The sequence below is a fragment of the Macaca mulatta genome, chromosome 11, assembly GCF_049350105.2.
Source record: "Macaca mulatta isolate MMU2019108-1 chromosome 11, T2T-MMU8v2.0, whole genome shotgun sequence".
NCBI lineage: Eukaryota > Metazoa > Chordata > Mammalia > Primates > Cercopithecidae > Macaca > Macaca mulatta.
Window position 1 is genome coordinate 1,646,522 of NC_133416.1, and position 12,684 is coordinate 1,659,205.

At 38.1% G+C, this 12,684-nt stretch overlaps 1 protein-coding gene across 34 annotated transcripts in view; it reads left to right on the plus strand.

Moving 5' to 3' along the window:
- WNK1 (WNK lysine deficient protein kinase 1) overlaps positions 1 to 12,684 on the plus strand; it is a 156,970-nt gene that overhangs the window by 111,941 nt on the left and 32,345 nt on the right. For 17 of the 34 annotated variants that reach the window (NM_001414862.1, XM_077952643.1, XM_077952646.1 and 14 more), the window contains 1 exon segment: positions 5,641 to 5,724. The exons of 16 other annotated variants lie outside the window; for them this stretch is intronic. In NM_001414862.1, the coding sequence (NP_001401791.1) occupies positions 5,641 to 5,724 (84 nt within the window). 34 annotated transcript variants of the gene reach the window in all.

Sequence of the window (12,684 nt, forward strand, 5' to 3'; positions counted from 1 at the left end):
TAGCTCTTTGTGTGACTTTCTTTGGCTCCATTAATGTTTATAAAAGATATATTTCTTAAAATTATTTTAAGCATGTGGGTTCTTGCTGCTGCTTTTCCAAATAAAGAGTATAGTTAACTTTCTGACTAGCAACCCTAGAATTTTCTGATTTTTACTTAGGAGAATGAAGAACTGTACAATATTATGGCTTTGAGACATACCATGAGTAAATAACAATAAAATGAGCATTCTTATTGAAAATAGAAATCCTCTTTTAGCTATTGTGAACAGTTGATCTACTTTGCCAGCTCGATAAGGATCTTTCCTATGGAAGAATGAAACTGAATTATTTTAAACGGGGGAGTCTGTGATAGTAAATTATTTGCTTATTTATTTATTTATTGGAGGTGGAATCTTGCTCTGTTGCCAGGCTGCAGTGCAGTGGCATGATCTCGACTCACGGCAACCTCTGCCTCCCGGGTTCGAGTGATTCTCCTGCCTCAGCCTCCCGAGTAGCTCGGACTACAGGCGCATGCCCCCACACCCAGCTAATTTTTGCATTTTAGTAGAGATGGGTTTCACCATGTTTGGCCAGGATGGTCTTGATCTCCTGACCTTGTGATCCACCCCCTTCAGCCTCCCACAGTGCTGGGATTATAGGCGTGAGCCATCGCTCCCAGCCGATACTGATTTATTATAGTGTATATTGTTTGCATTTGGCAAGCTATGTTTCTAAATTTAGTCTTAAATCTAGAACTGCTTCTTGAATAAAAAGTGCTATCAAATAAATTTGGCTGTCATTTATATTACCCTTGTCAGTTGATTTGAATACCAGGATGTCAGAATCAGAAAATTCATGGTTACAGCCGGGCTTGGTGGCTCATGCCTCTAATCCTAGCACTTTGGGAGGCCGAAGTGAGCAGATCACTGGAGGTCAGGAGTTTGAGACCAGCCTGGCCAACATGGCAAAGCACGTCTCTACTAAAAATACAAAAATTAGCTGGATGTGGTGGCACACGTGTGTAGTCCCAGCTATTTGGGAGGCTGAGGCAGGAGAATCCCTTGAACCCAGGAGGCGGAGGTTGCAATGAGCCAAGATTGTGTCGCTGCACTCCAGCCTGGGCGACAGAGCAAGACTCTATCTCAAAAAAAGAAAAAAGAAATTTCATGGTTATGCAACTCTTATTTAGGATCAGAAAAGTGGACATTTTGTGATTTAACTCTGTAACATGTTTCGTGTAGTAAAAATATAGTAAAACTATTAATCATCTAGTTTGGGATAGATAGGAGAAAGACATTACTGTCACTAGTCAAATTATGCATCTTTTCCTATCTACCAAAAATCTCTTCTGATTTCTAGTTAGAAGGCATACTATTAATTGATAAGAAAATAACACTGAAGGCCTCTAACATATCACAGTATAAGTAGTATATAGGGCAAGTTAGTTCACTTTAAATTAAATTAAGTTAAATTAAAGCACACTTCTTATAGTATAGATCTAGTCGGGCTTTTATGCCGTGTTTTAGTTCTTATTCTTTAACTCTTTTTCTGTTGATATAATTTACATTAATGCTTAAGAGTAAACTTTAAGTGTGGGTAAAAACGAAATAATTACTTACAAAGCTTAATTCTTCATTTCCTTTGAGAGAGAAAAGTTATGGAAAAGCAGCTCTTATCTAAAGCAAAGAGCCCACAGATTGATTTCATTGGCCCTGGATGTATTTAATGGGTTTTTACTGTGCACATAATTTCCAGAAGCATTGTTATTTATTAATTATAAATTTGGTGTAACCATTTCATAGGGTTACACAAAACTACCCAGTTGTGCATGTCTGATGTAATTTCACATATGAATGTATGAATTACTTGTCTTATTCATGTTGATACAGCCTCAGTCCATGGCGCATCCGTGTGGGGGGACCCCAACATACCCAGAATCACAGATATTTTTCCCAACTATTCATGAACGTCCAGTTTCTTTCTCACCACCTCCCACCTGCCCACCGAAAGTAGCCATTTCCCAGCGGCGTAAGAGCACCTCCTTCCTGGAAGCCCAAACTCACCACCTCCCACCCCTGCTGAGGACTGTCGGCCAGAGTCTTCTTCCGCCTGGGGGCAGCCCAACTCACTGGACACCAGAGGCTGTAGTTATGCTGGGTACTACAGCCAGTAGAGTAACTGGAGAGTCATGTGAGATACAGGTCCATCCTATGTGTGAACCATCTCAAGTTTACAGTGATTATAGACCTGGACTAGTACTTCCAGAAGAAGCTCACTATTTTATTCCTCAGGAAGCAGTGTATCTAGCTGGGGTACAGTACCAGGCCCAGGTGGCAGAACAGTATGAGGGCATTCCATACAACTCATCAGTACTGTCAAGTCCTATGAAACAGATACCTGAACAGAAGCCAGTACAAGGGGGCCCTACTTCAAGTTCTGTCTTTGAATTTCCATCTGGACAGGCTTTCCTGGTAGGACACCTTCAGAATCTAAGATTAGATTCTGGATTGAGTCCAGGATCTCCCCTCTCTAGTATTTCTGCACCTATCAGTACAGATGCTACACGTTTGAAATTTCACCCTGTCTTTGTTCCTCATTCTGCGCCCGCTGTGTTAACTCATAACAATGAGAGCAGAAGCAACTGTGTATTTGAATTTCATGTTCACACACCAAGCTCCTCTTCAGGAGAAGGAGGTGGAATTTTACCTCAGCGTGTTTACCGAAATCGGCAGGTTGCAGTGGACTTGAATCAAGAAGAACTGCCTCCTCAATCAGTTGGATTACATGGCTACCTGCAGCCTGTGACTGAAGAAAAGCATAATTACCATGCCCCAGAATTGACCGTTTCTGTGGTAGAGCCTATCGGACAGAACTGGCCAATAGGAAGCCCAGAATATTCCAGTGATTCCTCACAAATCACTTCTTCAGACCCCAGTGATTTTCAGTCACCTCCCCCTACAGGGGGAGCAGCTGCATCTTTTGGCTCTGACGTCTCATTACCCTTTATCCATCTGCCTCAGACAGTGTTACAAGAATCCCCACTTTTCTTCTGTTTCCCCCAAGGAACCACATCTCAGCAGGTCTTAACTGCCTCATTTTCTTCAGGAGGATCTGCACTTCATCCACAGGTTATAGGAAAACTTCCACAATTATTTTAAACTACCCTACTTTGCACCACAACATTTAAATTTTCTATTCCTCATTTCCCTGAATCATGGATTTTTGAGAAATATTGTTTAATTTTATCAGTAGAGTTTCCCCATCTTTGGAGGGTTGTGAACTACATATATGTATTTAAAAACAAAATATGAGAGAAGCTACCTGATTTACCTATTATATGTGAAAACCGGTGGAAAAAAGAACGCAAAAACTAGAATTTTAGTCATTCATCAAAAATCAATGACTTCTATCCCTATGCACATTATTTTCAACCAGTAGTGAAAATGCAAGTGTATATAATGTATGGTTGACCCAGCATTATTTAGGAATACAAATCTTAAATATTACTTTCTTTTTTTTTTTTTTTTTTTTTGAGACGGAGTCTCGCTCTGTCGCCCAGGCTGGAGTGCAGTGGCCGGATCTCAGCTCACTGCAAGCTCCGCCTCCCGGGTTTACGCCATTCTCCTGCCTCAGCCTCCCGAGTAGCTGGGAGTACAGGCGCCCGCCACCTCGCCCGGCTAGTTTTTTTGTATTTTTTTAGTAGAGACGGGGTTTCACCATGTTAGCCAGGATGGTCTCGATCTCCTGACCTTGTGATCCGCCCGTCTCGGCCTCCCAAAGTGCTGGGATTACAGGCTTGAGCCACCGCGCCCGGCCTTAAATATTACTTTCTTCCTCCAAACAAGTTTTTAAAAAATAGGGTAAATTTTTTTTCTGTAAAATATCAAAAAAAGGAAAATAGGGAATGCTTTTTTTGGAGTAGTAGTAATAATACACAGAATTTTCATTAGTGTAGAAGGATCTAAAAAGACAAAATATATCTTACGGGAACAAAAAAAGATAGAAAAGGAAACAGTTTAGGAATTTGCCTTAAATGAAAATGCCTTTTTAAAATGGCATCAGTCAAGCAGGTTGCTGTGTATTATTATATGTCCAAATAAAATGCTAATTCATAAAATTAAGGACTGATTCTAATTTCTAGCAACTAACAATCTAGTGGGTGGTGGGCTTTTTTTTGTTATAAGAATTTGTGATATGTTGCAAGCTAAGGAAGAGTAGACATCTCAGGCCTTGTATTTTCCTCAACAAATTTGATTTTAGTTATTTATGTGTATGAGCATATACACACTTAGCATATAAAGACAACGTAATGAACGTAATAGAATTCAAAAGTACAGTCAGTGTTTACTGTTTCATATATTCATTTGGTATATTTTATCAAATGTGTACATCTTGTAAAATCCACGTAGAAGACTATGCAGTTATATATTGAAGACATTTGGATATCCTACATATTCTACTCTTTTAAAAAGTACTATGTGTTGTTCTTCCTACTTTCTTCCTATGTTCTTCCCTCATCAGGAGCATAAACAACTCCCAAAATTACACAAATTATCAATTATTTAGAGTTGTACTAAGACACAAAAAGATCCAGAAGCTTGAAAACTATACATGGGCATGCAGTATATACACATCAGTATTCAAGTTGCAGCCCCTATTATAAATATTAATGTATTGCCAGTAATTATCCTTTAGACTTTCCAAAGTAAAAAATACCAGGTGGTTAATGTATAGACATACTACAGAAGGAATCAATGCTTACAATAGTTAAGCTGCAGTGGAATGTGATATTATATCCATGTAAGCTTTAAGGAACCCCTTCTAAACTGAAATGGAATGACAAAAGCGGTAGCCTTTTCACTTCTTTAACGTACCTATATATAGTCCTGCATTCATTTCTCACTTTCTCATTTGTTTTAATTTGGACTTCTCAATAATCAGAACGCTCTAGTTGGGGTTTCTCAGACTCAACGCTGTTGACATCTGAGGTTGGATAATTCTTTGCTGTGGTGGACTGTTCTATGTATTGTAGGATATTTAGCAACATCCTTGGTTTATACCTCCTAAATACTAGTAGCAGCATCTCCCTCACTTGTGACAACCAGAAGTATCTCCACATATTGCCCAGTGCCCCCCTGGGGGTGGCACTGTTGCTCCTGGATAGCAATGATCGTCCTAGGTACTTAGCAGTTGATGATGATAACAGATTTTTTGATACTTTTGATAAAAGTCATTGTGGCACTACAAGAAGTATTACCACATTAGCATTACCAAATACCTTTCTTTAATTTTTCAGCTAAATTTCAGATTGATAGTATTAACACTTTGTTCCTGATTATTGTATTTCTAATAACACATTTTATGATGACTCTGACTATTCTAGCCAGCTAAAATTACAGCCTGAGCAGCATTGACAGCTTAGGTTTTCACTACCAGTGGGTTTTGCATGGGTTGGGATTAGAACATGTTGTGTGATATGATCCTTCTCTAAATTTTTCTTACAAAAGATGACCCCGAGGCATCTCCCATGCATGATCAGGTTAATGTTTCATTTTGATCAAGCAAACTCTGAGGAGATTAAATATTCGTTGCAAAAGCCTGACCTCTATACACTTACTTTAAGCCTTCTCTAATTTGTTGTGTTCACTTCTTTCCTTCAGGCACAGGGGCAGAGCCAGGGTCAGCCATCCTCAAGTAGCTTAACAGGGGTTTCATCTTCCCAACCCATACAACATCCTCAGCAGGTGAGAACAATGCATTGCAACATTTTATGGATTAGCAGTGGCCAGAACACTATTTTAACATTTGTGATTCGTGATATAAATGGCCTGCTAAGGAAAATTAAGAGGCATACCATGTCTTGTGTTCAATAACAAAGAAAAGACATTTTTTCTGAAACACATTTTCTGTGTTTCACTGAAAATGTGTTTCAGAAAAAATCTTTTTTTTTCTTTAATGTGCTTGAACAATTTAGTAGACATACATTATTACTGATATAATTGTCTTTTTTTAAAAGAGGATTCTACACTTTTTTTTTTTTTTTTTTTTTTTTGAGACAGAGTCTCACTCTGTCACCCAGGCTGGAGTGCAGTGGTGCAATCTTGGCTCACTGCAACCACTGCCTCCCAGGTTCAAGCAATCCTCCCACCTCAGCTTCTCACGTAGCTGGGACTACAGGTGCCTGCCACCACGCTCAGCTAATTTTTGTATTTTTTAGTAGAGATGGGGTTTCACCATGCTAGCCAGGCTGGTCTCACACTCCTGACCTCAGGTGATCCACCTGCCTCGGCTTTCCAAAGTGCTGGGATTACAGGCAAGTGCCACCTCACCCAGCCTGGATTCTACACATAATTTACGGTACAAAGAATATGTCATTTCTTTTTTTTTTCCTCACTGCTTGCAGCAGTGATTTGTCATTACCTTCATTGTGCTTGCCTCTACTAATCCTGCATTTCTTTTTAATTATTTCTAATCTGTAGAATGATATGTCAGATTTTACACTAAGAGGTATCTAATGAAAGCCTAAGAACAATTACTTCAGGAACTTTTTTTTTTAATATTTATTTATTTATTTATTTATTTATTTTTATTTATTTTTTTTGAGATGGAGTCTCGCTCTGTCGCCCAGGCTGGAGTGCAGTGGCCGGATCTCAGCTCACTGCAAGCTCTGCCTCCTGGGTTTACGCCATTCTCCTGCCTCAGCCTCCTGAGTAGCTGGGACTACAGATGCCCACTACCTTGCCCGGCTAGTTTTTTGTGTTTTTTAGTAGAGATGGGGTTTCACCATGTTAGCCAGGATGGTCTTGATCTCCTGACCTCGTGATCCGCCCATCTCGGCCTCCCAAAGTGCTGGGATTACAGGCTTGAGCCACTGCGCCAGGCCAATATTTATTTATTTATTTATTTATTTATTTATTTTGAGACAGCCTTGCTCTGTTGCCCAGGCTGGAGTGCAGTGGTGCAATCTTGGCTTACTGCAACTTCCACTTCCCAGGTTCAAGCGATTCTCATGCCTCAGCCGCCCTAGTAGCTGGGACTACAGGTGCATGCCACTATGCCCAGCTAATTTTTGTATTATGTTCTACATATGCCCAGCTAATTTAGCAGAGATGGGTTTCACCATGTTGGCCAGGCTGGTCTTAAACTCCTGACCTCAAGTGATCTACCTGCTTTGGCCTCTCAAAGTGCTGGGAGCCACCGCGCCTGGCCAAAATAATTTTAACTTCTGCTTTGGGGGGATTGTTCCAGAAAGTTCAAGGAATTCAAGAGATTAGTGTAATCCAGATACATCCAACAATAAAACTGGTAATTCTAAAATTAAAGATTTATAGTACATCACTGATACTAGTTAATAGTAATTATTTGCAAGGGAATAATGCATTTTTGGCATAATTGAATACTTATTAGCTATTCGACATAAAATTCATAGCCACTATGTGTGTAATGCAAACTTCCTAATGATAGTTCTCCATGTGGGTTTTCTAATCACCAAACTCTAAACTGGCTTCTGGTTCTGTTCGTTTTTAGTTTTGAAACAAAGTTTTCAATTCTTAATTACAAATGGCCCTCTTTCAGTCCAACATTTGGTCATGTAGTCATTCGATACTGGTTTAAGATCAGGAGTTGCTTGTACAAGATGAAAATCACTTAAAGGCACTTTCTACAAAAATAATTGATTAGTTTGGTTATACATGCATTCACTCTGTGATCAGTACCTCTGTAGAACTGAAGGGCTGGGATTTATTTACATGCTTTGTTTTGTACCTGTCCTTTCTTTCAAGACTGGTTAAATTCAAGTAAACATACTTTTGCCAACCTTAACAAAATCTGTTTTATTCTGTTAACAGTTCCTAATTAGAATGCAAATTACAAGTCACATAAAGCTAGTTGAGAACAGAAGTGCAGAGTACTAATCTCCTAACTTGCTTATCTTTGGATGTAGACCAACACCAGTGAACTGAGCAAATTGTATGTGCTCTGTTCTTTCTTTTCCAAAGGAATTTGTTATATGTCTTGTCTTTGGGGATATACATGTATACTTACTACCAAATGAAGAAGATAATGAAATAATTCATTGAGTTTCATGGTAAGAAAGAGTGTGAGAATAGAAGAGAGCAGTACCATAAATGTCAAGTTAAAAGAATTAGGTAGCTCCCTCTCCTGGAGAAAAAATATGGCTAAATGCTATCTCTACAGCAGAGACAAAAATTAATTATTTGTTTCAGTGATGTTTTTGTTTTAGATGCTTTTATAGCATGTGTTGTAGAATCATAAAATTGAGCCCTCGATATATATAGGAAGTATATTCAGTCTAGAATAATTAACTTCTCCAAGGTCACCTTATTATCTAATAAGGGAGCTAGCTACAAATTATAACCCAGAATTTAAGATTCCTAGAATAGTTTCGTTTCTTCCATTTTAAATAAAGTTCTACAGGGACTTAATGATTCTGCAAATGTACCTTAGAAGCTGTCTTTATTTGTTTTAATTATTGGAGTTCCACATTTAAGAAAAGAAAGGTTGAAAACTTTTTGTACTGTGTGGATAGTCTATTTTTAGATATGATTTTTGTTTTACATACTTTCAGGTCCCAATCCCACCTTAGAGAACAGTATCTCTTGTTTTATTTTAGTGAGGAAAGAAATGTACTTCTGTTAAAATTTACTTTATTTCATGGGTTTCTTGAACATAGTAAATGAGGAATTGCTTTTTTGTGTGTTTTTATAGGGTCTCATATAGTGATATGCTAGATCTTAACAAGGTACCAAAAATAGCTGCCTCCTGCTGAAAAACTTTATGACCACAAAGTTGTGAACTTTGTCAGACACAATGCCAGCTACTTGGAAGGCTGAGGCAGGAGGATCACTTGAGCCCAGGCTACAGTGAACTATGATAGTGCCACTGCACTCCAGCCTGGGCAACAGAGCATGACCCATCTCAAAAAAAAACAAAAACAAAAACAAAAAAAACAAACCACCGATTGTGAACTACCTACCCTACTAAAGTCTGTTTGAACTGGTTTCATGAGGCAAGCTTGGGCAGAGCATGATGCTTAACTGTTAAGCTAGACCACCCCTGCCTGGCTGAAGTGCTGATTATTAGTCAGTGGGACTGTGCACAGCAGATCGACATGTACTTCTGGCATATCCAGAGGTGCCACTTCTCCCCAAATGCTCTAAGATACAACATTAACCATTAGCCATTGTAAATAACTGGTCTAGAGATCTCTTTAAGATGTTAATACAAGGGTTACTGTCACAGATACCTCTCAGTTATCTTAAGTAAAGAAATAGCTTGTCCATAAAACTGATCATTTTTACAGTCCTTTCAGCTTTTTTTCCTAATTGAGTTCAGATACTGAAGGTCTGCAGAGATGGACCAGATACGACTACTTTGAAAGAGTCTAAATAATATAGTAAATATATAGGTAAATTTCTACAAAACAAATAAGGATAATAGCTAATATTAAAGTGCTTTGCACATGGTACCTACATTCTCATTTAATCTTTTTAAGAACCCTGTAAGTATAGATGCTATAATTATTTCCATTTTACTGATGGGAAAGCTGAGATCTGGAGAAGGTGAGTAGTGTACCCAAACTTACAGCTTATAAGAGGTAAAAACAGAATTTAAATCCAAATAATCTAATTCCACAGCTCACTACTTTGTGTGTACTAATTTGACTACTACCCAATTATGTCCAAAAAAAAAGGGAAGAAATTAACATCTCTCCCAAGCAGGAAAGGGAATATCAGGAAGACTTTAGGAAAAAGGAGGCATTTGAAATGGACTTTGATTATAAGTTAGACTCAGATGTAGAAATAAAGAATATTCCAGGCCAGAAGATACAAAATTATACTGTGAGCAAGGTGAAAGGCCCAAAGATAGAAAAATAGGGGACAAAAACAAAAGTGCCTTTGGTTTGGTTGAACTAGAGCATAGATATGTGAAAGTGTAAGTTCAGGAAAGAGATGGTAGGGTCTAAATTTTGATACGAGCATAATTTTGAATTAAGGAGGATGTATTGGGGGCTGGGAGTATGTGATTACCATATGCCCAAAGATAACATGGAGATTCTTCCTCAAATTTATCCTTTAGAAAAGAGGGGAATCACCATGTATCAAACCTTTATCGTACTCTCATATTACAGGGTTTTCACTGTCCTTTACTTTGAACAACAACAAACCCAAAAAGGTTAATGAAATCAAATGAAACAGGTGAGAACAAATGTGCCTGCAAAGACTTTAGCTCATGTAGTTAGAAATGTTTATTGAGAACATCAGACAGAATTGTTTTTAAGCCATAAACATAAATTTAGACCTTGTTATCAGCAATATGACTTCACTCTTCTGAGGACTGTATGTGATTTTAAACAACTGGTTTAAAGATCTCTGTAAGATGTCTGTATAAGGGTTACATGAATAAAAACCTATAAGATAAATGCAAAAAAAAAAAAATCTCGTTATTTTAATGTTACGTAAATAGGTGCTTTTTGCTGCACATTTTACCTGAAGACACAGCTTAGAGGGAATGTGTTACGTTATGCCAGAAAACTGCAGGAGCGTTCATAATTTAGCTTCAGTGAAGGTAAAGATACTGGTGTCTTTACCTATGAAGAGTTTGGGGGAGAGGGAGCAATATTTCTGAATTAATGTATTTAGTATGCAATCTTATTTAGGTGTATAAATTAATAAGTTAGATAATTATAGATATCTCATTCACATTCCTTAAAGTTTAAATATATTCAAGTTGGGAAATAAAAAAGGTTTTCTGGTTTTTTAGTTCCTTTTTCTCAGGTGGGAATTAACAAATGTGTCTTATATTCAGAGCACCTTTAGAATTGGCTACATGTGGTGGATCTTAGTTTGCAGAAAATAAATTTCATATAATTCAGCAGCCATTTCTGCTTTTTTAATAGTTAAAATAAGAATACATTATCAGAGGCCGGGTGCGGTAGCTCACGCCTGTAATCCCAGAAATTTGGGAGGCCGAGGTGGGCGGATCACGAGGTCAGGAGATCGAAACCATCCTGGCTAACATGGTGAAACCCCATCTCTACTAAAAATAAAAAAAGTTAGCCGGGCATGGTAGTAGGCGCCTGTAGTCCCAGCTACTCAGGAGGCTGAGGCAGGAGAATGGCATGAACCTGGGAGGTGGAGCTTGCAGTGAGCCAAGATCGCACCACTGCACTCCAGCCCAGGCGACGGAGCGAGACTCCATCTCAAAAAAAAAAAAAAAAAAAATACATTATCAGAAATACTTAAATAGGAATAAGCCAAATATGACTGCTGTTGCCATTATATTTTAACATTCTTTTGGTGATTTTAATTGATAGAAATATAAGAAGAGCAAAAATATTATTTGTAGATTATCACCTAACAAAATCTAAGATGCTTATCACAGTTGCAAGATACATAATAAATGTACAAATAAATAGCTTATATTTATGCCAGCAGTAACCAATTAGTTGTATGGATATACCAGCATATACGTAAAAGGCTGTTGGTTGCAGCATTATTTTAAGTAGCAAAAATGAAACAACCAAAGTGTTTATCATTAGGAGATCCCATTTAGAAATTAAATGAAAGTAGTATGCTATAGAACAGTATGTATAGGAAAGACATGTTTTTATTTATTTTAACAAAAACTATGTGAAAATGGCCACTTACGCATAGAAAAAAATCCATGAAGGTTATGCACCAAACCACTAATAGTGGTTTCCTCTTGAGAACAGGATTAGGGGTATTTTCATTAACTTTATAATATGATATACTAGTTAAAATTTTTATTACAAGTAGATGTTGTATTAAGGAAAAATTTTAATTAGGTATTAGAGGATCTTGAAAGTCAGCTGTAAATTTCAAATTTTCTTTTTTCTTTTTTGAGACAGTTTCACTGTTGTTGCCCAGGCTGGAGTGCAATGGCACAATCTCGGCTCACTGCAACCGCCGCCTCCCTGGTTCAAGCGATTCTCCTGCCTCAGCCTCCTGAGTGGCTGGGATTATAGGCATGCGCCACCAGGCCCAGCTAATTTTTTGCAATTTTAGTAGAGATGGGGTTTTCTCCATGTTGGCCAGGCTGGTCTCGATCTCCAGACCTCAGGTGATCTGCCCGCCTCGGCCTCCCAAAGTGCTGGAATTACAGGCATGAGTTACCGCGCCCTGCCTCAAGTTTTTATTTGTTAGGCAGAAGGGGCAGTACTCTAGGGGTCATAGTCCTGTTTTGTTTGGTTTTGTTTGCTTGATTTATTACAAAATTTAGTACTCGAGTATAGTTATGTGCCGTGCATTAAATTAGGTGTATAATTATGTGCCATGCATTAAATTATACCTGAGTGCCTAGTACATAGTAGATTCCCAGGTGTCATTCCCTTTGCCCCACTTTGAGTTAAATGATAATGTCCTTGTTTCAAAAAGAGAAACTTCATTTTTATAATAAAATAAGCAATCTAAGGCATTAACAGCTAGTAAATATTAAAGCTAAAATTTGAAAATGTCTGTTATTCCAAATCCAGTGCTTTCCTCACTATTTTGTAGCTATAATCAAAACTATTCTTCAAGCATATTAATTATACAGTTGATAAAATAGGGTAAGGAGAAAAGATTAAAGGAAGCTACTAGATTTATCTGATATAGGTGCCAAAGTGAGAGCTGATGCCAAGAGATAGGGAAAAAGGGAATGGCAGGGATGGGATGGGGAAAGGA